The sequence below is a fragment of the Schistocerca cancellata genome, chromosome 2 (genome assembly GCF_023864275.1).
Source record: "Schistocerca cancellata isolate TAMUIC-IGC-003103 chromosome 2, iqSchCanc2.1, whole genome shotgun sequence".
In the NCBI taxonomy this organism is placed as follows: Eukaryota; Metazoa; Arthropoda; class Insecta; order Orthoptera; family Acrididae; genus Schistocerca; species Schistocerca cancellata.
Window position 1 is genome coordinate 465,515,493 of NC_064627.1, and position 27,744 is coordinate 465,543,236.

The 27,744-nt window shown below is 44.7% G+C and overlaps 1 protein-coding gene across 1 annotated transcript in view; it reads right to left on the minus strand.

The window, feature by feature from the left end:
- The window catches only part of LOC126155175 (proto-oncogene tyrosine-protein kinase receptor Ret-like), a 241,641-nt gene that overhangs the window by 113,606 nt on the left and 100,291 nt on the right, over positions 1 to 27,744 (minus strand). The window contains exons 7-8 of the mRNA XM_049916212.1: positions 12,867 to 13,168; positions 5,332 to 5,520 (exon numbers count right to left, since the gene is read on the minus strand). Coding sequence (XP_049772169.1) covers positions 5,332 to 5,520; positions 12,867 to 13,168 — 491 coding nt within the window. The remainder of the gene's footprint in view (positions 1 to 5,331; positions 5,521 to 12,866; positions 13,169 to 27,744) is intronic.

Here is a 27,744-nt window from a genome sequence, read left to right on the forward strand (position 1 = left end):
AATGTGTCTGTGGGTTAAATTTTATTTTCTGTAAAGTACAATATCACATTTGTAATAATTTAACTAGTATAGGCCTAACAAATACAATATTTGCAATTTGCTTCGTTTTGTTTGGACACTCACATTAAAATTACATCTTCAATTGAACTGTATTATTACACATCGATTTTAGTGCCTAGTTTTCGTCGCTTTTTTGTAGAGCTGTTTCGAGGTTATAGGTTATGTAAGTTTCTGCACTTACATTTTTCGTCCCGTTTCGTGTCCCTAGTTGGTGTCTCAGTCAGGTACTAGCTGACTGAAGATGGCACACTGGTGTCGAAACATGTCTGGGAAAATATAAAAATAAACTAATTCTGTTTGCATAAGGCTGATTTCCAAAACAACAAGGAAGAAACGAAAAGAGGAGCTTCAAACCTTAGTAAAATGAGTATAATGAATAATATTCCAAACAAAGGAATAATAATCAGTTTTATTTCTGTAGACAGCATTTTATTTGCTCATAGGAAGACTGTCGAATATTGAAATTAAGCGTATTTAAGATTTATTTATGTCTCATGTGTCTTTTTATGTTGATTTACTTCAAAATTAACGTTTTTAGTTCTATATGTAGAAAAAATAAAGAAATATGGTGTAGCCATTCATGTCATTTATTCTTAATCTGTAAAAACGTATACATCATGGCCGTATTCGGATGAGATGCTTCAGGCCTCTTCAATTGAACGGCTTTAAGTGTTGCATTGTACAGCATATAGCACGTCCGCGACTGAATACTCATTTTGCCATCGTAGCACTGCACACTGAACGGAAGACAACACCGCGTACTGCCAAGTTGGGAGGGTTGCGACCATTACAGGCGTCAAGGTTTAACAAAAATAGTTCCTTAAGTAAGGTATAGCCCGTTGTAGCTTCGTAAGTGTTTGCATCCATCAGCAACTACTAGTCTTCTAATTAGTGTAGCTGACTCTCGATCACAAGGCCCCGTGTTCGATTCCCGTCGGGTCGGGGATATCACTGCTTGAGACTCTTTGTGTGTGTGTGTGTGTGTGTGTGTGTGTGTGTCAGTGTGTGTGTATTTGGTCTTCATGATGGACATTCTCAAGTCAGATAAAAAGATTTTCAACAGTCGGTCCAACTCCCCAGAATAGAAGTCCCGGCTATGAGTGCTACATGCACATTTCATTTCATACTTTACACTGGCAAACTAAATTTTGGGGTACGAAAATGGAGCCTTCATATCTAGTTTTGTTTTTCACGTATCTTTCAGTTAAATTACAATCGATTTGTACTTCTGATAACTAATTCTTCTTTCCTTTTAAGGGATTTTCGTCAGTTCTCATTCCTTTCGAACTCTTGAAATGCAATTTCCCACCACTGGCTTGCAGTAGTGAACTGTTTTCGTTATTCTGCTATACTTACCTGCTCCTTCTACTTCCTTCATCAGTTCACGCTTTCCTACTTGCTAAAATGTTGTCAATTAGCGATCTAAGGAATTTCATTTCTGCGCCCTCTACGTAGATTTTGTGCTTTTTTGGCCATCTTTGCTCCCACAAAGAAGTACTATTGCAGCCATAACTTTATAAAGCTTGAGATGAGGTTCTATTCTAGTTTTCCCTTTCACATTGCGTTTAGTTGTTCCTCACTTAGCTCGGAATATGTTTAATTTTAACTGCTTATGGTAACTAAAATTGCAAAAGTGTTTGACTGGCTTATTGTCAATCGTTATTTTTCAGTTTTACGTATCTTATGCGTTTTTGGATTTTATCATTATTTCGCTCCCTTAAAGAAGTGATGCTATAGCCGCAGTTTCACAAAGCCGGAAATGACTTTCAGAATGCGATCATTAAAATTGTCTGACTGCCTTATTCTCACAATTATTTTTATCTTCGCAAGTATTTTCCTACAGATCCCATAGTTTTTTTTTCTTTTTTTTGTATCAGTACACTGTAGGCAGAGTGGATTGCGACCGATTTATTGATTATTAATTTGGTTATTGATTCATTGTCTTAAGAAGCACAAAGCATAAATTATTAATTACAAGAAAGGGATATAATGAAAAACTGCTGAAATATCCCTTTTCGAGGTATTGTGGATTTTTATGATTTTACTTAGCATTTTCTTGCTTTGAGCGAAGCAGACTTATCGATTACTTCATTGAACTCAAATTAGCAGCTGTGTCGTATTATATTGACAAGATAACTGAATTTTACACTGATTTCACTTCTTTCAAGTTAAATGAACAGATTATAGCTATCTATAGACACAACGACGAACACAGCTCAGCCGCAGAGGACTCATTTCTGAATTCTCTCTTATTCACACAGCAGGTTTTTTTTTTTTTCGCCTTAGACTGTACCAACCAAAACTTGGGAGCAGCAAAAGCCGACCTGTGATACCGTAAAACACCATTGCCAAGTGGCAGCAAGAACATCATTGGTGAACCTGAGAGAGCTGTGGAGGTGGCATCTCTCTGAACCTAGCACACTGTTGCCACATAAACCGTGTTAGTCATGGACGACAGTTCGGAACATTCGCTTCCTTATGATGCAACTTGGACTAAACGACACTGTATAAATGTCAATGTGACAACAGCGTGCGTTCACTGTCGCTGGTCGAGGGCAAGGCTTCTTGTTGTAGGCAGGTGAGAGCAAAACGAAGTTAGGAAAACTCGCGTGAATCTCACGGACATTTTCACCTCCTCTGCTTCGAATTCCCGCTGCGGGCCTATTTCGCCACCCCTCCGAGGTTCCATGTCTGGGGTCACGCAAGCCACAGCTCCCAGCACCACAGCAATGTCGTACGACCATCAGTCTTGCCCAGGGGAGCCACACACCAATTAAATTTCCACGTGAAACGTGATCGCCGAACTCTACCTCCACACGTTGTACGACGAGGCCACATATTCGCTTTCATCAATATATCGACTGGCATGTACTCTTGTCAATAAGAGTGGGATGAACCTGGTGGTGTCTTGCTGACCGACCCCTAATTTCCACAACACTTCTTGAAATACATTGGTAGCGAGCAGCACACCATCCCCACCGACAAAGATGGCATCGCATCCACACAGTAGCAGCCAAACAATATCCTCTCCCCTCCATGGGGCTTCGAAGGCGCGTCACCACCGTTATTTTTAGAATTATATTAATACCTTCAGGTGCCGAGGGGCGTTGATATATATCAACGGGGACAGGTGAAAATGTGTGCCCCGACCGGGACTCGAACCTGGGATCTCCTGCTTACATGGCAGACGCTCTATCCGTCTGAGCCACCGAGGACACAGAGGATTGTACGACTGCAGGGACTATCTCGCGCTCGCCTCCCGCGAGACGCACATTCTCACCTTGTATGTCCACACACTACATTCGTAGTGTCCCACCCCAACACGCTCATTACTCGCGGAAGACATTCTTACCAAGTCCCGTAAGAGTTCGGGGAATATGTGTACATCCGCACAGAAGAATAAGGTCATGGCCAGTACTGCCGGAACTACACTCCTGGAAATTGAAATAAAAACACCGTGAATTCATTGTCCCAGGAAGGGGAAACTTTATTGACACATTCCTGGGGTCAGATACATCACATGATCACACTGACAGAACCACAGGCACATAGACACAGGCAACAGAGCATACACAATGTCGGCACTAGTACAGTGTATATCCACCTTTCGCAGCAATGCAGGCTGCTATTCTCCCATGGAGACGATCGTAGAGATGCTGGATGTAGTCCTGTGGAACGGCTTGCCATGCCATTTCCACCTGGCGCCTCAGTTGGACCAGCGTTCGTGCTGGACGTGCAGACCGCGTGAGACGACGCTTCATCCAGTCCCAAACATGCTCAATGGGGGACAGATCCGGAGATCTTGCTGGCCAGGGTAGTTGACTTACACCTTCTAGAGCACGTTGGGTGGCACGGGATACATGCGGACGTGCATTGTCCTGTTGGAACAGCAAGTTCCCTTGCCGGTCTAGGAATGGTAGAACGATGGGTTCGATGACGGTTTGGATGTACCGTGCACTATTCAGTGTCCCCTCGACGATCACCAGTGGTGTACGGCCAGTGTAGGAGATCGCTCCCCACACCATGATGCCGGGTGTTGGCCCTGTGTGCCTCGGTCGTATGCAGTCCTGATTGTGGCGCTCACCTGCACGGCGCCAAACACGCATACGACCATCATTGGCACCAAGGCAGAAGCGACTCTCATCGCTGAAGACGACACGTCTCCATTCGTCCCTCCATTCACGCCTGTCGCGACACCACTGGAGGCGGGCTGCACGATGTTGGGGCGTGAGCGGAAGACGGCCTAACGGTGTGCGGGACCGTAGCCCAGCTTCATGGAGACGGTTGCGAATGGTCCTCGCCGATACCCCAGGAGCAGCAGTGTCCCTAATTTGCTGGGAAGTGGCGGTGCGGTCCCCTACGGCACTGCATAGGATCCTACGGTCTTGGCGTGCATCCGTGCGTCGCTGCGGTCCGGTCCCAGGTCGACGGGCATGTGCACCTTCCGCCGACCACTGGCGACAACATCGATGTACTGTGGAGACCTCACGCCCCACGTGTTGAGCAATTCGGCGATACGTCCACCCGGTCTCCCGCATGCCCACTATACGCCCTCGCTCAAAGTCCGTCAACTGCACATACGGTTCACGTCCACGCTGTCGCGGCATGCTACCAGTGTTAAAGACTGCGATGGAGCTCCGTATGCCACGGCAAACTGGCTGACACTGACGGCGGCGGTGCACAAATGCTGCGCAGCTAGCGCCATTCGACGGCCAACACCGCGGTTCCTGGTGTGTCCGCTGTGCCGTGCGTGTGATCATTGCTTGTACAGCCCTCTCGCAGTGTCCGGAGCAAGTATGGTGGGTCTGACACACCGGTGTCAATGTGTTCTTTTTTCCATTTCCAGGAGTGTATATACTTATATGGATATGGTGTGGTGAGAATGTCTTCCGCGAGTAATGAGTGTGTTGGGGTGGGACACTACGAATGTAGTGTGTGGACATACAAGGTCAGAATGTGGGTCTCGCGGGAGGCGTGCTCGAGATAGTATCTGCAGTCGTACTATCCTCTGTGTCCTCTGTCGCTCAGATGGATAGAGCGTCTGCAATGTAATCAGGACATCCCGGGTTCGAGTCCCGTTCGGAGCACACATTTTCCCCTGCACCCGTTGATATATCTGAACCCGTCAGCAGCTGAAGGTATTAATATAGTTCTAATTTCGTTCTAGACGGCTGCAGGTCGTCAATGGTGTCTGTTCTTTCGGACATGTCGGAAAGAGCAGACCCCATATCCATATAGGTGGTGTTTCGTGCCTGGAGAGAGGCTACTCACTGCAGGTGGTTGACGGTGTAGTTGCGGGCGCCGGTGCCCAGGCCGCAGAAGGCGTTGCACTCGGCGAGCGACTTCCTGGTGGCGCACGGCCTGCCCTGCCTCGAGCCGTTCTGGCACGCTTCGGAGGCGCCCTCCAACACGTAAACCCTCACCGTCGCTCGCCCCTCAGACCCCCACGTCACGGTCACGCTGGAACAGCAAATGCACACGTAAAACACTGTGAACCTTTTATATTGGCCAGTTTGTCTAAAACAATGAACCACCACTAAATCAAGACAAACAGGTGAAAATAAAACATAATACTGCGATATTACATCTCTGTATGGTGTCATCTTCACACAGACTAACAGGACAAAATATCTGTCACCCACCTATAAACTCAGCTTGCACTTTTTCTCACATGATATCCTGAGATCCATCGATGTAAGGGAACAGGCAGGTTCAATATTTCTGGGTTTCCTAAGGGCGTTTCACACGATGACCTATTGCAGACTCTTAAGTAGGGTCCAAGCGTACGGTGTAGGTTACAGCATATGTGAGTAACTCGAAGAACTTGTAAGTAATAGAACCCAGTATCTTGTCGTCGACGACAAGTGTTGATGGGAGACAAGGATATTGTCAGAGGTTTCCTCAGCAACAGCACGCGAGTATTAAGCATATGCTGTGTAGAATCTGATCCCTGGAGGGACTACGATGCTCTTTTCGCGAAACACTGTTGTGAAAATTTAGAGAACCGGAATTCGCAGAAGACTGCTGAACCGATTCTACTCACGCCTAAGGACCACGATGACAAGATAAGAGAAATTTGATTTCGTAAGGAGGCGTAGAGACAGTCGGTGTTACCTCGCTTCGATTGTTAATGAAACAGGAAAGGGAATGACTAGCAGTGGAACAAGGTTTCCTCCGCCATGCACCATACGATAGTTTGCGAAGTATGTTTGTATATGTAAATGTAGATGACACGGGCATACTGAAATGTAAATGTCGTGTGACTAAGGCCTCCCGCCGGGTAGACCGTTCGCCGGGTGCAAGTCTTTCGATTTGACGCCACTTCGCGCGACTTGCGCGTCGATGGGGATGAAATGATGATGATTCGGACAACACAACACCCAGTCCTGAGTGGAGAAAATCTCCGACCCAGCCGGGAATCGAACCCGGATCCTTAGGATTGACATTCTGTCGCACAGACTTCTTTCGTTTCTTCGTTTTTTTTTGTTTTTTTTTTTAATTTGTTCGTGGCGGACGTCCGAAGACACGTGTTCTGGTTGATTGTTGATCCGTTCACTCAGTTTTTTTTTATTACAGAGGGTAGCCTAACCCTCTAACCGAACACTCTGAACTACCGTGCCGGCACCACTCAGCTACCGGGAGTGGACACGAGCATACTGATCCGTTTTGAGTGTTGTGTTGGTGTAGAACTGGAACCAGGCTGTCATCTGACCCTCCACTGCTGACGTATTTCATGGTAGTCAAGTGTTGAGTATGTGCAGGTCGATTGGGTGGCATCGTCATAGTAAGAGAGATCGACACAGTGGTAGAAAGAAGCTTTCATGTTTCGGCATGCCCATGACCATACCATGAATGGAGTCACCCGATTTAATTGCGTGTCAAAGAGAACTGTCCAACGTGTGTGCAAAGGATGACAGTCAGTCGCAGTCATGTAACACGGGATAACACTAATCGTAAAAGGAATCGATTGCGAGTGTCACGCCTTGTCAATGGCAACTAGACAGGAATTGTTAATGTTAGTAAATGCTGAGCTATCTCACCAGTTACAGAACTAACATTGCGAAGTGGACTGCAAGGACTGAACATTTGGAGTAGTGTATCTAGCAAAAGGCCATTGCTCGCAGCGGCAATAAAGTTGCGAGTCTTCAATGGGCCAAACGACACAGAAACTGGGCCGCAGCGGAATCGAGGCGTGGACTGTGGTCCGAAGGGTCCAGATTTTGCCTGTTTTTCAAACACATTCTAAGACAAAAGAAAGCGGCGCGCCACGAGGAATTATCCTAATGGGATGGAAACCGGTATATGTAATATACATGTACAGACAATCACATGATTACAATAACAGAAAAATTGGATAAGCGATTCAAGAGAAAGACTTTTACAAATTGTGCAAGTCAGTAACACGTTGGTCCACCTGTGGCCCATGTGCGTGCAGTGTTTTGGCTTGGCATTAATTGATATAGTCGGCTGTTTTCCTGAGGGTTATCATGCTAAATTCTGTCCGACTGGTCCGTTGAAATTCCCGAGCTGGTTGTAGGTCGCAGCTCATAATGCCCCAAGCGGTCCTGCTGTGAAAAGAAATGGCACCACAAACCATCTCTTCTTCTTGTCGGGCCGCATGGCGGGCGACACTCAAGTTGGTAGCTCACCGCTGTCCATCTCGGCTCCAGACACGTCTTTGGTGGTCACTGGGGCTCTGTTCGAATCGGGACTCATCACTAAATCCTATTCAAGCCAATGAGATTTCAGGCCGTAGACGTGTGTGAAGACGCCTCAGACAGCGCTGGAGCCGGCCGTTATGGCCGAGTGGTTCTAGGCGCTTCAGTCCGGAGTCGCGCTGCTGCTACGGTCGCAGGTTCTAATCCTGCCTCTGGGATGGATGTGTGTGATGTCCTTAGTTTAGTTAGGTTTAAGTAGTACTAAATCTAGGGGACTGATGACCTCATTTGTTAAGTCCCATAGTGCTTAGAACCATTTGAACCATATTAACAGCGCTGGATACCAACATTACTGTTTCCCGTCGTACGGCTCGACAGCAGCAGGATGGTCAGGGGTACCGTTTCTTTCCGTAGCAGGATCCCTCTGAAACGTTATGAGCAGGGCCCTCCAACCGGCTCGCGATTTTGACGATCTAACGTGCCAACTGGACAGAATTTGGCACGATATCCCTCAGGACAACATCCAACAACTTTGTCAATCAGTGCCAAGCCGAATAACTACGCGCATAAATCATCCAATTCTTCTAAAATTGTAATCATTTGTTTGTTTGCACATGTACATCATATCCGTCCCATTCGAATAACTCATTCGCGGTGCGTTAGGAGCGCGTAGTGTGAGTAGGGTGTCACTTTTATAGTGATCGATATTTCGATCCTTCTGCTGTCATCTTCTTCAGGATTTCACTGGTGTCAGTGAATGGCTGAAGACTAGCGAAAGGCAATGTTTCTAGGGTGTCCTTGTATCTTGACTTGGGCTCACTAATTCGTATTACCGTGAACACGAACAAGAATGTTTATTTCAACATTTTCGGTGAAACAGTGTTGCCCTTTCTTACGCATCTTCATGATAAGTATCCTCTTGACTGTCTTGTACTCCGAGGTGATAACAGCCATAGCCGGCTGCTGTGGCCGAGCGGTTCTAGGCGCATCACTCCGTAACCGCGCTGCTGCTGCGGTCGCATGTTCGAATCCTGCCTCGAGCATGGATGTTTGTGTTGTCCTTAGGTTCGTTAGGTTTAAGTAGTTCTAAGTCTAGGGAACTGATGACCTCAGATGTTAAGTCCCATGGTGCTTAGAGTCATTTGAACCATTTGATAACAGCCGTGTTCACTGGGCTGAATATACTCAGGCAGGCTATCGTGCCTCTTTTGGCCCGCTAAATTATACAAAAATAGCTTCGGATCCTTTTATTGATTCATTCATTTATAGTGGCGATCAATTTACGTGATACCTGCAACAGGTGTTTTAGGCGCTTATTGCAACATTATAATACAATTATGTATAATACAATTGTTAGAATTTTATGATATTTTCAGTATAGTAATAATAATAACGACAAACTAATTCATACCAAAAATGAAACACTCTACAAAACCACAGAAAAACTTTCGGATACAATGAGGAAAAGAAGAATTGAGTTTTATGGGCACATTCTCAGAATGAACCCAAATAGACTTACAAAAAGAATGTTTGACTACTTCAGGAATAAAAAATCCAAACCAAATTGGTTTATCCAAACAGAGAAAGACTTAAGAGAACTACACATCACAGAAAAAATGCTCACAGACAGGACCGCAAAAATGATAAGCAAAGACAGAAAAGAGGGATTCCAGCTCCAAAATAGAAAGAAAAGAACGATTGTCATCTCTGATGAGGAAAGAAAAGCAAGATCAGAAAGAATGAAACAGTAGTGGGCGAAAAGAAAGGCACAGAACACACAGAAGTGATTGATTCAACGTACCCCAAAGTTGGGTGAAACGAAGAAGAAGAATAATAATAATCATAATAATAATAAAAATAGGAAAAAGATTAATTTTTGAAAAGTAAAAAAACGTTAAAAATTTACTGTAGTTATAACCCAAACATATTGTACTAATTTTCAAAATTAATTCTAACTTAAAACTTCTGTTACACAGTAGATTGGATCCGTGCCGGCCCCTGCAAAAGTGGAATCACAGCACTCTCTTTGCCGTTAGATGTGCTTTTGAGGAACTCAGTAGAATTCGAGTCGCCGGGTCCTATGTGGGTTTCAGGGTGTCTGGTTATGTCGTTCACAACTGCCCAGAAATCACGAGGCACACCACGTACTGCTTATTGAGTCTATCTGCAGAAACAATAAATAACATGCGTCTTCCAGTTACACTTTAGCGCAGAGGTACAGCAAGAGAATTAATGTTCCCGAGCGTATTTGTGGGCAGCTTCTTGAAATTTCTATACCTAGGTAAGAAACATCCAGCGCCGGGACTTGCTGCACGGCACGGGAGGTAAAGGTGCAAAACAGAAGACGTGACTTCCCAGTGACGAATATGGCGGAGACCATTCAGAGAGTGATAGAAGGGAAATCACCCGAAGGAAACATGTGGGCACGCGGATAAGCACATTCTGCGCGTGTAGCCATCCGCAGCAGTAAATCTTTGTAGTCCTGGGAGTAAGTTAGAATTTACTTCAGTTTTATTGAGGGAGATGATGTAGCATTGAAAAATGGGATGAGTCTTTTTGAAACAACTGTATTCCTGACACTACGAGAACACCGCTGTCCTCCCCGTGAAAAGATTTCTTTGTTCTGATTTTTGGGATGCAGAACAAGACTGACCCAGCAGCCAGACATTTACCATATGGTGTTTAAAGTCTGTCTTTGCAACTACTAAAATATGCTTTTTTATATCACCACATTCGTTTAGGTATATTCATATAAAATTTAAAATATCGTTTTGTAATCTAGAATAGTTTACTTTCTAGATCTAAAACAATTCGCTGTAAGAGACACTAACATTTGTTTACGTTCTCCATGTTACGCGGACGACCAGTCATGACTCGTAGTCATGGCAACGTATTTGATAATTGTGTTTTCACTATCTGAAAGTGTTCTGTTGATGTGTATTTTGCCATATGTCTATTATGTGATTTTATTTACGTTTATTCATTTAATATTTAAGTGTGATGGATTAGTGTGTGTGTTGTAGACATAGATGATGAGAAGTTGTGAGGAGGTGGGGTGTAAACCAACAGCAACTTGCGCGAAAAACATAAAGAATATATGGGAAATGTGCAAACAGAGATTTAAACAGAAGTCAGGAACTAAACGATGTAATAGCAATCACACGTGAAGAGCTTTTCCAGGGAATTGTATTAAATCTAGGAAGCAAATCAATACCGTAAATGTGTTTCATACCAGACCACTAACGATCTTTAACGCTAATAAAACAACACGCGTATGGTGATACAAACAGGCATTTATTAGTAGTTTCAAATATATACTTAAAACACCTATACTAATACACTGAAGAGCCAGAGAAACTGGTACACCTACTTGCCGACTAAGCGCCGTATTCTACCTGTTTACAAACCTCTGTACTTGAATACGCATGCCTACACAAGTTTCTTTGGCGCTTCAGTGTAGCAAAGCAAATACGAATACAATGTTCATACATACAATACTGGCCATTAAAATTTCTACAACAAGAAGAAATGCAGATGATAAACGGGTATTCATTGGACAAATATATTATACTAGAACTGACATGTGATTACATTTTCACGCAATTAGGGTTCACAGATCCTGAGAAATCAGTACCCAGAACAAACAGTTCTGGCCGTACTAACGGCCTTGATACGCCTAGGCATTGAGTCAAACAGAGCTTGGATGGCGTGTACAGGTACAGCTGCCCATGCAGCTTCAACACGCCACCACAGTTCATCAAGAGTAATGACTGGCGTGTTGCGACGAGCTAGTTGCTCGGTCACCATTGACCAGACGTTTTCAATTGGAGAGAGATCTGGAGAATGTGCTGGCCAGGGCAGCAGTCGAACATTTTCTCTGTCCAGAGAGGCCCGTACAGGACCTGCAACATGCGGTCCTGCATTATCCTGCTGAAATGTAGGGTTTCGCAGGGATCGAATGACGGGTAGAGCCACGGCTCGTAACACGTCTGGAATGTAACGTCCACTGTTCAACGTGCCGTCACTGTGAACAAGAGGTGACCGAGACGTGTAACCAATGGCACCCCATACCATCACGTCGGGTGATACGCCAGTATGGCGATGACGAATACACGGTTCCAATGTGCGTTCACCGCGATATCGCCAAACACGGATGCGACCATCATGATGCTGTAAACAGAACCTGTATTCATCCGAAAAAATGACGTTTTGCCATTCGTGCACTGAGGTTCGTCGATGAGTATAGCATCGCCGGCGCTCCTGTCTGTGATGCAGCGTCAAGGATAACCGCAGCCATGGTCTCCGAGCTGATAGTCCATGCTGCTGCAAACGTCGTCGAACTGTTCGTGCAGATGGTTGTTGTCTTGCAAACGTCCCCATCTGTTGACTCAGGAATCGAGTGGCTGTACGATCCGCTATAGCCATGCTGATAAGTTGCCTGTCATCTAGACTGCTAGGGATACGAGCCCCTTGGGATTCAGCTCGGCGTTCCGTTTTACCATCCTGAACCCAGCGATTCCATATTCTGCTAACAGTTCAAATGGTTCAAATGGCTCTGACCACTATGGGACTCAACATCTTAGGTCATAAGTCCCCTAGAACTTAGAACTACTTAAACCTAACTAACCTAAGGACATCACACACACCCATGCCCGAGGCAGGATTCGAACCTGCGACCGTAGCAGTCCCGCAGTTCCGGACTGCAGCGCCAGAATCGCTAGACCACCGCGGTCGGCTCTGCTAACAGTCATTGGATCTCGACCAACGGGAACAGCAATGTCGCGATACGATAAACCCCAATCGCGATTGGCTACAATCCGACCTTTATCAAAGTCGGAAAAGTGTGGTACGCATTTCTCCTCTTTACACGAGGCAGCACAACAACGTTTCACCAGGCAACGCCGGTTAACTGCTGTTTGTGTATGAGAAATCGGTTGGAAACTTTCCTGATGTCAGCACGTTGTAGGTGCCGCTACCGCCGCCAACCTTGTGTGAATGCTCTGAAAAGCTAATCATTTGCATATCACAGCATCTTCTTCCTGTCGGTTAAATTTCGTGTCTGTAGCACGTCATCTTCGTGGTGTACCAATTTTAATGGTCGATAGTGTATGAAGAAGTTACAGTATGAAATGCGGATTAGCGACTTACTTGTAGGCAGTCGTGTTGGGATCGAGCTTGTCCGGGTTCTTGAGGAAGATGATCCCGGCGACCCTGGTGACGCCGAAGGGCGACGAGTCGCCGTCCGGCGGCTGCGGCGAGACGGCGGCCAGGCGGAAGGCGAGGCGCGGCGCGGCGGCCAGCAGCCGCAGGTTGGCGGGCTGCGCGAGGCGCGCGTGCGCGTTGGCGCCGGCCAGCACGGCCGCCTCCGCGGGGTACGACACGGCGGGCGCCGGCACCCGCTGCGCCGCCGCCTGCGGGCCCTCTGCGCGCACGCGCACCTCCGAATCCGCCTGCAACAGTCCTTGCCTGTCAGCAGTCTCTTCCTTCAAACGCCCGTATACAGGCTGATTCAAACAAAGTTTACAGTCGTGTCACATTGGGCATACAACAAGGATCAATAATCACACAGGAACCGTAGGTCGCAATCGTCACGAGAGTAGGCTACGATCACGAGATCGAGGCTTCACAGAGTGCCCTCTTCACCGTTGAGGCTGCGTTCTCACTCGATGGTGTGATGAACGTTCACAACCTGCGTATGGGTGGACGTGAACTCACATGCTACACGTTACGCATGTTCACAACGCAGATTTACCCGTAACGTGTCGGCTGGCATCGTCGGAGACTATGGACGCACGTATCTCTTATTCCTGCGGGAGGCTCCGCCGGACATGCTAAATGATGTCCCCATGCCTATTCGTCGCCGCATTCGATTTCAGCACGACGGGGTCCCCACGCGCTTCAGCAGACAGATGAGGGTACATCACCAGGTAACCTCTCCGGGTCGTTCGACTGGTTGCGGTGGGTCAGTCGCATGGCCACCACTCCAATCGATTTTTTCGTGTGGAGATATCTGAAGGGCCTTATGTATGTAACACATGTTACATCGTCGGAGGAGCTAATGGGCAGGATTGTTGCGGCAACAAGATGTCTTCGACGTACACCAGATGTCTTTGTGGGGGTGCGCCGTTCAATGCAACGTCACTGTCAGGCGTTTCTTGATGAATCTCGACAAAACTTTGAGCATCTCCCGTTATGAGCGTCTATTTGTAGCATGCGACTAAATAACTGACACATTTAGTAGCCCCCGATGGCCTTTGCGGTCGCCGGTTCCTATGTAATTACTGATCCTTGTTGTATATCCTGCAACTTCACTCGGGCTTGTACACAACCTTTCATCATGACTCGTCTGCAAAAGGGGTTCGGTTGTGCACAGTTGCATTCTAGCCCTATATTGAGTAAATAGCCAGCTTAAGTACAGCAGTGAATAAATTCAAGTATTTGTCTAACTCACGATCATTCACAAATGACTTACACCGACAACAGTTTAGAATGAAAACGTTTTTATTTTACTAAATCACATCCACAAAACAAACTGATGGCCACGTGATACTATGTCGGCGGCTCTTAGCCGCACCGACCTTACCGCACCGACGCACTACGATCCAAAGACCTCGACCTTTTCCCCTATCCTCTGTCCTGTGACACTACAATACTCAAATATACAGGGTTATTACAAATGATTGAAGCGATTTCACAGCTCTACAATAACTTTATTATTTGAGATATTTTCACAATGCTTTGCACACACATACAAAAACTCAAAAAGTTTTTTTAGGCATTCACAAATGTTCGATATGTGCCCCTTTAGTGATTCGGCAGACATCAAGCCGATAATCAAGTTCCTCCCACACTCGGCGGAGCATGTACCCATCAATGAGTTCGAAAGCATTGTTGATGCGAGCTCGCAGTTCTGGCACGTTTCTTGGTTGAGGAGGTTTAAACACTGAATCTTTCACATCACTATGCATGAAACCTGTCCGCACGCGTTCAACCGTTTCTTCGCTCACTGCAGGCCGACCCATTGATTTCCCCTTACAGAGGCATCCAGAAGCTTTAAACTGCGCATACCACCGCCGAATGGAGTTAGCAGTTGGTGGATCTTTGTTGAACTTCGTCCTGAAGTGTCGTTGCACTGTTACCACTGACTGATGTGAGTGCATTTCAAGCACGACATACGCTTTCTCGGCTCCTGTCGCCATTTTGTCTCACTGCGCTCTCGAGCGCTCTGGCGGCAGAAACCTGAAGTGCGGCTTCAGACAAACAAAACTTTATGAGTTTTTCTACGTATCTGTAGTGTGTCGTGACCATATATCAATGAATGGAGCTACAGTGAATTTATGAAATCGCTTCAATCATTTGTAATAGCCCTGTATTATTTCTAAACGTGGCCATCATGCACTTAAAATGTTGCAATATTAAAATACGTAAAACTAAATACTTTATATTAGTTTGTACACAATCATCTGATATTTACATATTTAAAAGCACTCCACTTTTTTGCAGTTTCAACCCTCTTCTTTTGTTTAATCACGTCTGCCTAAAAGGTGTGGCATACGAAATACTCATTTTGCTCTACATAGATCGAACAATGAACAGTACCTTCACAATAAAAGACAATAACTTATTATGCAGAGGTTCTTAAACATCCTTACAACTTAATTTTGATATAAAACACGTTCTTCAATGTCCAAAATAGTATCCCTGCTATTATGCTTTAAATTTGAATTTTGAACTATTTTGAAGAGCTCTTATGTTTATGGAGTACTCCTATTTCAGCGATCAGATACCCAGCAAATACAATGATTAGCAAGACAAACACAACTTACATTATTAACGTATGTACCAAGTTATGCACTGAAACATAGGCAATTATGTAACTAAGTAATTCAATGTGAAACTGTTATATGCTGCCTCCTCTCTTTATGAAGAAGGTGACTCCATAAATATATTGACTTGTGCTTGCTACACTCCAACTGTTCTTTCGCAGTAAACATTACCACATCCAGCAAATTGGTTATACTATTACAGTATCTCTTGTAACCTCACAATCCGATGAGCCAAATCACCCTGAACGTAGCTAAACAAAAAGAAAGTGATGCACCCGGAAGACATGGCCGAATGTCAGTGTAACTTTGTACACGTGCACACCATCAGCAGGTATCTAAGTGATAGGAGCTGCAGTTCTTTGTCTTAGATAGAACGGCCTCCAGAGTACATTAATGTTGTCTGTGTTTAGCGTTGGTACCAGGCCTGGTACAGTATACGCGTGTTGTGAACAGCGTGAGTTGTTGGGAGATCACTGTGGACGACATGCAGATTCCGAGTACTCGCGTGAGGCAGCGTTATCAGCACCTGACGTGGTTTGAAAAACGCCTCGTTGTCGGTCTCCCTTGGGTGGCTGGTCGAAACGTGACGATTTGTGGAAGATTCTAAATTGACAGCGATCCATTGTTGGACTCCATGGGAACGTGAGAGCAGGCATACTCGTTGTCAACGTTGCGGTCGATCAGGTCTGACCACGGCAAAGGATGAGCGCCGTATCGTGCATCAGAATCCCTTCACATCTTGGCCCACTATCCAAGAACAAGTAATGGACTCCCTGCAACATTCTCTGTCATCCCACACTATTGATTGGAGACTACCAGCAGCCAGACTATGGAATTATTGTCCCATGCTTACGCTGCCGTTAACATCATAAGACAAATGGCTGCCACTGAAGTGGTGCCATTAACGGGAAGCATACGCAGCTGATGAATAGCGTCGCATTGTATTCATTAATTAATTGCGTTTCTGCACTACAATGGATAATCATCGTTGGCGACCATGCCAGAGATCTGTCACATTTTTTCATTGTTTTGGAGGGGCGCCGCTGTGTTACCCTTGGCACCGTGGTGTGATCCATTGAGAATGGCTTCAGGTAGCGATTATGGGGCCTCTGACGACACAACTGTACGTCACGAACATGTTGCGTCGTTGAGAGTTACCTCTCAAGTGACGGCATTGTGGTATCGGTTTGAACAATGCTCATCTACACATGGCACCCGTGTCTACGACCTGTCTGCATGGTAGCCTTCCACGGCCACTGCCATTTACAATTATGTTGAGGTACTCAGGTGACTAGCAAGAGTCCCAGGTCCGTCCCGAATAAAAAATGTGTGGAAAAAGCTCAGATATCAACTCCATCCCGTGCAAGTATCCAGGAAACCGATGACCAGTTTGAATAGCTGAGGGCCAGGTTGCCTCAGGAGAGCATAGTACAGCTTTATGACAGCCTTCCCAGCCGAGTCAGAGCATGTATCTCGGCAAGAGGGGATGTAACGTCACACTCCTAAATGGACTCTTACTGTGAAGTTCTTTTTAAGTTTGATTCCATTTTTAATCGGTTTTCATTAGGGAACGCAGTAGCTGTTTTCTTAAGTTACACTGTAGGAAATACTACAACTATCCCCAACATTTTTAAAATGATTTTATTGTACTGTTACCTGTTTCGTCGTCAGACGGTAGCATCGACTTCTTTGCAAGTTTTACATCTGCGCCCTCAAATATAACGAAGTTTTTGTAATTACATACTGTAGTTTTACACTTATAGGCTGATGACCCAAAACATTATGGCCACTCACTTAGTATGTTGTTGGTGCGTCTTTGGAACGAAATACATCACTGATTCCTCGTATCAGGGACCCGACAGTTTGTTGGTAGTGGGTGGGGGTATGCAGCATTAGATGTCTACCAACATGTCGTATAATTCTCGTAAATAACGGGCGCTGTTTTGCGTATTCTGTGATGGCGCCCGATACCGACCCAGGCGAGTTCCACACGATTTAAATGAGACGAATTTAGTCTCCAAGACATTAAAATGTGTTCAAGCCACTGTGGCACGGTTCTGGCTCCGATGCACGGAAGATGACATCGCCGTCGGGGAAGATATCAAACGTGAAGGGATGCAGGTGGTTCGCAGATGTCAGCGTGTCGTCGATTAATACCACAAGTCCCACGGAAGTGCAGGAGAATGCGTCCTATAGCATAATACTGCTTCCACCGGCCTGTGTCCGCGGCACGTTGAACATTTCGAGCCGTCGTTCACCTCAATGACGGCGTTTGTGGAGACGACCTGCGACCTACTGTAGCAAATATGTGGTTCCAGAATGAAAATGTGCTTCAACCGAAGACCCTACAAATTTCCATTGATCGATGGTCGAATCCCGATAGACCCGTACCCACCGTAATCGTAACTGACGATGTCGTTTCCTCAACATGTGCTCACGTATGGGTGCTCTACTGCGAGGCTCCGTATTCAACAATGTAGGATGAACGGTGTACTCTGAAACACTTTTGCGTGCACCAGCATTGTGCTCTTTCGCCAAAGATGCCACAAATCAACATGTATCCTACTTTACAGAGCAGACAAGCCTCCGAACCCTTGCGTTCTGTGAACAGTCGTGGACATCCAATCATTTAGCCGCTAGTTCTAGTTTCACTGTCCTTGTACATTTATCTGTAGTTGCTGGCGACTAGAGCACGTCAACATTCGACCAACTCGCCGTTTCCGAGATACTCGTTGACAGGTTCTGCGTTTAATAATGTACCCTTTGTCAAAGTCTCTTATCTTCTTGAATTTCCCCATTTCCAGCCCAAATCTTCGCTAGGGTGATCCTCCGTCCGTGTCTGGTCACTTACATACTTTTGTCATCGCGTCGCGTGCCCGCAACACCACCAGGAGGCATCCAACGTGGCGGGGGCCAGTGATCATAATTTTGACTAATCAGTGTATATGCTCTAAAAATTGTACTTACTTCATGAAAACCTCTCCTTTACACGTTCGTGTTATAAGACAGAGGTTTGGTTTTGTTTACAATTCATGCTGATCTATGATCTGAGCTAAATTCAAGATGACGGACATATTTGTTTACATAGGCTGCTGATTTGATGTGCAAAGCACGTGATATGTGTACAGATATGGCACACTTCTGGAATTAATTTACGCCAATCATTTAGAAACTTCCTTTTTCAATATCAGTATGACAATAAAGAAAAAGATAAACAAGAATCACATATTACAAACCCAGTGTGGATGACACACTGATCTTATTTGATGGAAAAGTAGAATTTGATCACTTTGCAACAGAGCTTAATAAACTCTACCCAAACTAAAAATTTACTGTTGAGAATGAAACTGATAATGGCAAAAATTTCTTGGGTATAAAAATTAGTAAATACAGTGGTAAAGATAAATGTAAAATGTACAGTAAATACACTACAATGGACGTCAAAATCGATAGCTCATCCTGGCACCCCAAGCAACACGAAACAGCATATTATAGGGCAATGGTCCACAGAATGGGAACAATCCCCTTGGACATTGAAGATAAACTACAAGAGCTAAAAACAATAATGGTTAGAGCTCTGACAGCATCACTAAACTTCACAATACATTAAAAACAAATACAGTAACAAAGATAGCTCAAGTCCAAATCACACAGCAGTTTAGCACAAATAGCTCCTCAATACTCGGTGAAATGTGTCTTTTTTTGGTGAAGTGTCATAACAGATTGCAAACTTGTTCCGTGCCAAAAACATCAAAATTAGTCTTTCCTCAAACAATAAAATGAAAGTCAAAATTGTTCACAACTAAAATTTTAAAAAATGAAGTACACAGCTGGTCTCTCATTTATAAACAATTTTTTTTGTTTGCCCCATATTTTACATTGGCCACGTTGATAGGAGTTTCAGAATATGATACAGCGAACACATCGATACTTTCAGACTCAACAACCTACATCAGTCAACATGCGCTGCTCACTTTGGCCAACATGGAAACACAAGGATAAGCATCGATGAAAACTTTTAGCTACTACATTTTGCCAAAAAGGAAGTAGAGATAAATTTGTACGACGAATTAGAAGTAAACAGCCACATTCACAGTAAACCTGACTGTATCGTTAATGACCAACTAAAATTACAGAACAAATGTAGCTACAAGCTTCCATCAACGGTAATAATTGGAAATAATAGAACTGATAATTAACTGTAAGAGAGAAAAATTCTTCATTGGCCACTACTAACATCTTTCAAGCCTAAATAATTAAATATACAACCATAAAAATTATCTGTATTACGAAGCAGTGTCTTTTCATTAATTCCAGAAGTGTGCACTATGTTTGTACATATCACGTTCTTTGGCACATCAAATTAGCAGCCGGTACAAACAGATGTATCCATCATATTGCATTTAATTCAGTTCATTGATCAGCGTGGTTCGTAAAAGAAATCCAAATCTGTGTCTTATAATACGTAAAGGAGAGATTTTCACGAAGTAAATACATTGTATAGAGCACGTGTAAATGTAAAAGTGTGTAAAACCATGTGATCACAAAAATTTTGTTGTATTTTAGGACGCAAACGTTAAATCTTTTGTAAATTATTCAATCATGAAAACTTTGTTATATTTTACGACACAAATGTAAAACTTGCAAAGAAATCAGTGCTACAGTCCGACTGTGTTTTCAGGCCCGAAACTAGTAACGGTACAATAAAATCATCTCAAAAAACTTCAGGATGGTTGCAACATTTCCTACAGTGTGATTCCATTTTTTTTAATCACAGAAATAACAACACTCATGGAGTTACATTTCGTTTCCTCTTCGCTTTAGGGGTCTTCACGGTTTTTGTCAGGTTAACGAAATGATACCGATAAGCTGGTTGGCCTGAGATCGAGTCTTGAACAAACTGAGCACTGGAACCCTTGCCTGGAGACGTCACCCAACGACGCTACCGAGAATCGAAGCTACAGGGGTCACTCATTCTACAGAAAACACGGCTTTATATGCTGTCTGACCCAAAGCCGAACTCCTCAAATGGGCAGTGTGACATAATTAACCCTGCTTACACTTTACGTGAATTTGTGGTGTCTGGCCGTTTTTCCTATGTAGTGACACCTTGCTGTTTGAAGCATCGCTGAGCCCGAGTGTATCAACATAGAACGCCACGCATTTTTCACTATTAAGGAGGAAAGTTGTAGGCACCTCTGAGTCGAATTGCAAACTTCTGCGGTGCAGTGGAAGTCAATCACGGGGTTTCTAACAAGTAATCCTTTAATTGTGTTGAACAGTCTTGTTTCATGAGACATAGGTTTTTGAACTTCGTTGTCACAAACACCGTGATACACAAGTGAATAAAGACAGAATAATTCTGAATGCAATAATATTTCAAAGTACATTCAGTGATTTGAAATGTGTTAAATCTACTTTTCGGATTCTCACGTTATTGCATCATTTCTCAATGTATTTGTGTTCTGTATAGTACTAAAGAGTAAATTAATAACCATCTAAGAGAGCATTTTGAGGTCATGGAGAATACAATCTCCTGTACTCCCATTCTGGTTGACCTTCCTTGCCAGTCTTCATACGCGTGTTTCAGTTAGTCGGTCACTGCTTGTCCTCGTGGAAGTCAGTCTTAGAACCCGTAAAAAAATCATCTGCCAGATGGCCATCATGAATCAGGAGCAGTAAATGTATACCAAAAATCGCTTCTCAGGTCAATACACCCTTGATTCTCAACGATAGTTCCCTGGCCAGGAGCCCACCATCATTAATCATAGAGTTAAACGAATTTTAAACTAACCTACCGGCTACCACCTTCCCTCCAGACCAATGTACGCCTGCTGTCATTGTGGAAATTGAAGCGGGATTTATCTGCGATTAACACATTCCAGTTGTGCCCAGTCTCGATAACTCAGAACCAGCAATAAACGAAATTACCTCTGTATAGATATGAACGGGACTGATGAACGTTCTCAGTATACATCTACTGTCTGCTCCGGGTCTCAGGTTTGGGAGGACGGCTGTACAACTCCTTAGGCAAAGTGCTGCAGGCTATTGTCTTGTAGACGTTAGATATCATTGTGCAGTTAAGCTGATACATGAATGTTGTTTTAGAGCGGCATTCCTTGGTCTATTATGTTCTTCGTGCAAACGTTCCTGTACCTCGACCCCGTCGTCAATGCCTTGGTATGACACTTTTTGCACGTTCGATACTTTTCCGACAACGTTGTGTTTATGACTGGCATCAGAGTTTTGGATGTCCTACCCCAGAGAAAATGGTTCTCTTTGTCACTCCATGTTTTATGCTTTGGTAATAAACTGTCTACTGCTGCCAACAAAGTGCAAGCATGACTGACACGCTGTGGGTCAAATAGACTGTTTTTATTTACTTTTGAATCACGCCCTATCTGCAACAGTAAGTTCTTCTGTAGGTGACGGCATACGATTGATTCCCACTGCCACAGTTAGAGAATTCGAGTCGACAGCTCCTCCCAAGCCAGCCATTTCAACTCTGGGTTGTACCAAATATGCTCGGCAGCAGCCAGTTTCAGCCATAACCATGGGTGTTATCTGGAGACCACCAGGAAGTATAAAAAGGTGATTCTTTATAGATTTGAATTGTTGGCATGCCGATGTAACTCATCTTTTATTTTCTTCTGTGTTATGTAAGACTGCTCTTCTGTATAGACCAAGAGAAAAAAATTAAAATCCTTGCAAATAAAATGCAAATTTTGATCTGATGACAGCAGATGCCACCTGGAGGATAGTGGATGTTCTGATAATGGCTTCCACGTCGTCCACCAATAGATGGTGTAGTGGCGTAGCCATCAGAGCGCCTTCGGCGTCTGCCTTTTAACAAGGAATGCACGTGGCCATAAGGCTCATTGTGGCGCAAACGTGTGGAGCTAGCACTCGTGCTTCCTACAGACGACAGAATTTGAGGAACGTCAAAATGCGGCCTTCCTAGTGGTAGGACGGTTGTCCCGGTAAACTACCACAGTTGTACGACGTGACACGTCAATAGTGCAGCGATGCTGGCAGTTGTGGAAACCTGAATATTCTCAACGTTGTGGACGAGATACTGCAAGCACACGCAGCAGTTGTTTGACTACTTGATGTGCTATTCCTCAATACGATTGTGATGAATGTGACGTGCTCTTGAAACGATATTTCTTGAAAGCGTTTGACACGGAACCCCACTGTTAACGAATGCCTGATCATACGGAATATGTACCCAGAGGTTTTAGTGGCTCGAAGACTATTTTAGTAGCAGAACCCAGTACGTTGTCTTAGATGGTGGGTGTTCATCAGGCACAACGGTATTGTCAGGAGTAACCCAGGGAAATATGAACGCTCTTGTTCTTTTTATCTAAGGGCCGACCAAAAGGTTTCGGTTTGAGGGTGTTGCTGCAGCGTATATGCAGCGTAGCACGACTCAGATGCGGCTATATAAGCACTGACATGTAGGCAACATCGGTAGACATCCACTGGAGAATGAAGAACATATATAGAGCAGCATATCTGTCGAAAACCACAGTTTGGAATGGTTCAAATGGCTCTGAGCACTATGGGACTTAACATCTGTGGTCATCAGTCCCCTAGAACTCAGAACTACTTAAACCTAACTAACCTAAGGACATCACACACATCCATGCCCGAGGCAGGATTCGAACCTGCGACCGTAGCAGTCGCGCGATTCCGGACTGAGCGCCTAGAACCGCGAGACCACCGCGGCCGACGACAGTTTGGAATGGTTCGCAACAACGGGAGCTGCTGCTTCATGACAACACACGTTCCTGTGCAGCAAATGTCTTAATGTGGAAGTTATGCCAACTCACGTGCGAGACATTCGTGCTCCCGCCCAATACTCCTGATTCCCCATGCGATTATCACATCTTCAGTCCCTTCAAAAAAGTCGTGAAGGGTCGAAGAAGATGTACAGCAGGCAAGTACGGACTTGTCAAAAAGATTTCGGGTTTGCAGCCGGTCGTTGTAAACTTCATTGCACGATATTTCGGCTGGACAACTGCCAGCCATCTTCAGGTGAGCCGAACAAGGACTGACGAAGACGTTTTTTTTTTTTTCCTTTATTGAATTTCAGTTCCCCCCGAAGGGGGCGGGCTGGCAGCAGCTTAGTATGCCGCTCTTCAGCCTACAGACTTTGTTAGAAAGATGAAGAGAATAAATAATAAAAACAGGCGATAAAATCGGAGACTTAAAGAGTAACATGGCGAAAAGAAATCGTGGAACTTAAAACAAAGAACAGAGGGATGATGACGCTAAGAAAATACATACAAAGCAGACAGGTAAAACAATAGACAGACAATTAACAAAACACGGCGACAGTCTGGTTTCTGTTCGCAAAAGACATAACATTCACACCCAGCGACAGCATGGTTTCTGTTCGCAACACGAGAAAGACGAACAACACTGAACAGTCATTGGAACACTGCACTAAAAAGTTGGCAAATGTGACATACCACAGCCGAGTGCAGGTGGGGGGAAACTGGACAGATGATGGGAAAATAAAAAAGGGTGGGGGTAGCCGGGAAAGGAGCTGATGGAGGATGAGGACCCATAAGAGGGGTGGGGGGCGCTGGGCAGACGCGACAGGGAGTGGGGTAGGCAGAGGAGGGGAATACAAAAGGACTCGGGGGGGTGGGGTGGAGAAGGGAGGTAGGGAGAGGTTTAGTGGGGAGAAAAGAGGATGGAAGGGGGGAAGAGGGAGCCCAGGGAAAGGACAGAGATAAGGAGGGGGAGTGAGGATCAGAGTTGATAGGAGGGATAAATGGAGGGAGAGAGGGCATCATCCGGGAGGGGGAGTTGATGGAAGCCACCTTGGGAAAGGAGAGGTAGGGTGTAGAGATGGAGGGTAGGGGGGACACAACGGTGAAGACGTGGCAGGGGGTGGGGATGGGAGAGGAGAGGAGCAACCAGGGGGTGAGGGGGTTCAAGACGGCAGGAGGTGTAGAGGATGCGGATATGTTCGAGGAATAGGAGCAGATGGGGGAAAGGAATGAGATCATAGAGGATCCGCGTGGGAGACGGGAGGCGTATACGGAAGGCGAGGCGGAGTGCATGACGCTCAAGGATTGGAGGGACTTGGGGGGGGGGGAGGAAATCCAGGCAGGGCTGGCATAACAGAGGATGGGACGGATTAAGGATTTGTAGGTGTGGAGGATGGTAGAGGGGTGCAACCCCCATGTCCGGCCAGAGAGGAGTTTGAGGAGTCGGAGGCGGTTGTGGGCTTTGGATTGGATGGAGCGGAGATGAGTGATACAGGTGAGGTGAGACGAAGACGTTCTCCGCTCCAGCTTATATAGTGCGCTGATAGTGCTGCCGCGCATGCGTTGCAATTGCGGAGACAGAAGGGCCACACCGACGCCCTCGCTGTTGGCTGCAGTAATCAGCTGCCGTCGGTATTGTCGCTGGCTGCAACTATCGAAGTCTTCTGGCGTCTTCGTGTCGAGCAAATTTCGGATATGACGGGATTCCATGCGTTATTTAATTGGTAACCACTGTCACGGTTCACACGTATACAGAACAGTAATGCGACACATTCTTGATTAAAGGAAGGCATCGTAGCATTAAAGAGGCATGTTGTTAGATTTGTTTCTAGCAGGTTCGATCAACATGCGCATATTATGGAGATGCTCCGTGAACTCAAACGGGTATCCCTGGAAGGAAGACGTTTTTTCCGCGATACTATATTGAGGAAATTTAGAGAACAGACATTTGCAGCTGACTCCAGGACAAGTCTGTTGGCGCCAACCTACATTTCGCCTAAGGATCACGAAGAGAAGAGAACAGAAATTAGGACTCGAACGGAGACATATAGTAAGTGGTTTTTCCTTTGGTCCATTTGCGAGTGGAACGGAAATGTAAACGACTAGTAGTTGTAAGAAAGAGTATTATACCTTAGTACAGATTTCACACTGACGTCTCTAGCCAACCCTGTAATAGAAAGTTAATATGTTTTCGTATACCATTTTAAATTATGTCAATCACTTTTTAGTGCTGCAGTTTTTTTCTGAAATTACAGAACTTAGTCCTGAGAATTACGGTCTTTCCAAATGTGAAACACGTCCCAAGGATGTCAAAAGGACGGATCGAATTTTGTTGTACGGATTCAGATGACAAGGTGTGGGACATTAACTATGTCGAAAATGACGACAGCTCAGCTTTCCTTAACAATGGTTCAGAGGCTGAAGAACCTCTCCGTGGCGAAGAGCTTTCACCCTCGACCTCCTGCTAAGACGACTGTGAAGGTTCTCATTCGACACTTGCGACGAACCGTGGAAAACCTCAAAAAATACCAACAGGTCGCATAGAACAAGACGAACAACGAATACTGCACAATCTCAAGGGCCTTCTGATCGCCCTGAATACATTTTAATCAATTTTTTTTAACTGCAGTACCCGCCAGTACCCTGCGAAGATTTCGACACCGATGGCAACGAGATTCACGTGACCGCCACTGATGAAAAAGGAAAAACTAGAAATGGCCAGATGAGGATGTTTCAGTTTCGTACAACAAAAGTAAAAATGTCGAAAATTGAATCCACTTGTTCGAATAAACGAGTGCTCAACTCCAAAATTCATGGTTGATTTAGAATATTGAACTAATTCTGTTTCAAAAAGTACGGGTAGCTATAATAATAAACAGAAATTATATTTTCTTTAAGAATTCATTGCCTGTTCATGCTTTTTAGTTCATATTGTTATTTATAAATTTAGGCAGAAATTACTTTTGTTCAAATGTTATTTCTTAGAAATTTATTCTTTCAGAAAGAAGTTACCCAGAGTTAAAATGTTTTTTTCTCAAAAATACTCGTGTCATGTCTAAATATCCCAGGCCACATCAGTTTAAGCCAACTCACTCCTAGTGGTATCCCTACGAACCACTTACCTTCGTTTAGCTGGCACAGTTGCAAGATTCCAGGAAAAGTGTTTTTGTGGTTATCTAAATACGTATTTAATTAATGGAAGCAACATGATTTTGTAGTCAAAAAGTAATGCAATCGGAAGCAATCACCAGAATCTCTCCAAGTATTTCACAAAAACATAAGAAAATTAAAAACCAAACTCTATGCCTACTAGCACCTGCATCCGCTACGCACGGGGAAAATCGCACATACAAAAATCGAAGTTCAAAAACTATCAGAACACACAGGATGCGATAAACTTTGTGAGTCACACTTAAAGCACACATGATCGGCGCGCAAGGTACTGCGGAAAACAGAACATAAGAAGTGTTACCTCCAGGGATCACGCCCGGTGGACACGTTTCAATTATGAATTCTGTTAGCCCACAAAAGGGTGCTCGGGCTGACCCATGGCGTCATTTCACAAACTTCGTGTCGGACGTTCTTCATGTGCCTCGGAATTCTGCCTTCCCCATCCCTCTAAATGTACTCTATCACGGGAATTAGCGTTGACAATACTCAGTCAATTTGAAAAACTGCAATATTCATTCAGTAAGCACTAGACGTAAAACTGATTCCACTCACATTTCACTTCCTACAGTTAATACAGCAAAGTGTACGATATTCTGCACGTTTCATTTTCTGCACGCTTCCAGCAGAACTGAAAAATATTTTTTATAACCCCCACGTCATCAAATCTGAGTTGCAAGGTTTCCTTGCCGCACATCCCTTCTATCCTGTACACTAGTGAGAACTTTCCTCTGTAATGTATTTTATTCGTATACACTTTCGGAGGAGAAAACTGGTGGTTCAGACCTTGTGGAAACATCCTGTCACAGAGAAGAACGTCTTTTTCAATAAAATTCTTCAGGGTATCAGAACGCATCGTCATAATTTAAAATGCGCCAACGTTTCGCCCAGCGTTGCAGCTATCTTCATCGTTAACGTAAGGCCCTGATGAAGGCTAGCTGCAACGCTGGCCGAAACGTTGGCGCATTTTAAATTATGACGATGCGGTCTGATACCCTGAAGAATTTTATTGAAGATTACAACGGCCGCGGAAGCCTACGCTTACAAGAACGTCTTTGTTTTAAAGATTGCCACGGCAGCTCGTTTATCATATACGTGACACTCACGCGCCTATTTCGCGATGAAACGAGTTCCCCTTCTCGGAACTTTTTCAGTGTAATGCAGTAGCACTAGGACACACGGTCCCACGGAACTTGATGAACAAATAAAAATAAAATAAATATAATTCAAGACATTAAGAAATTATAGATA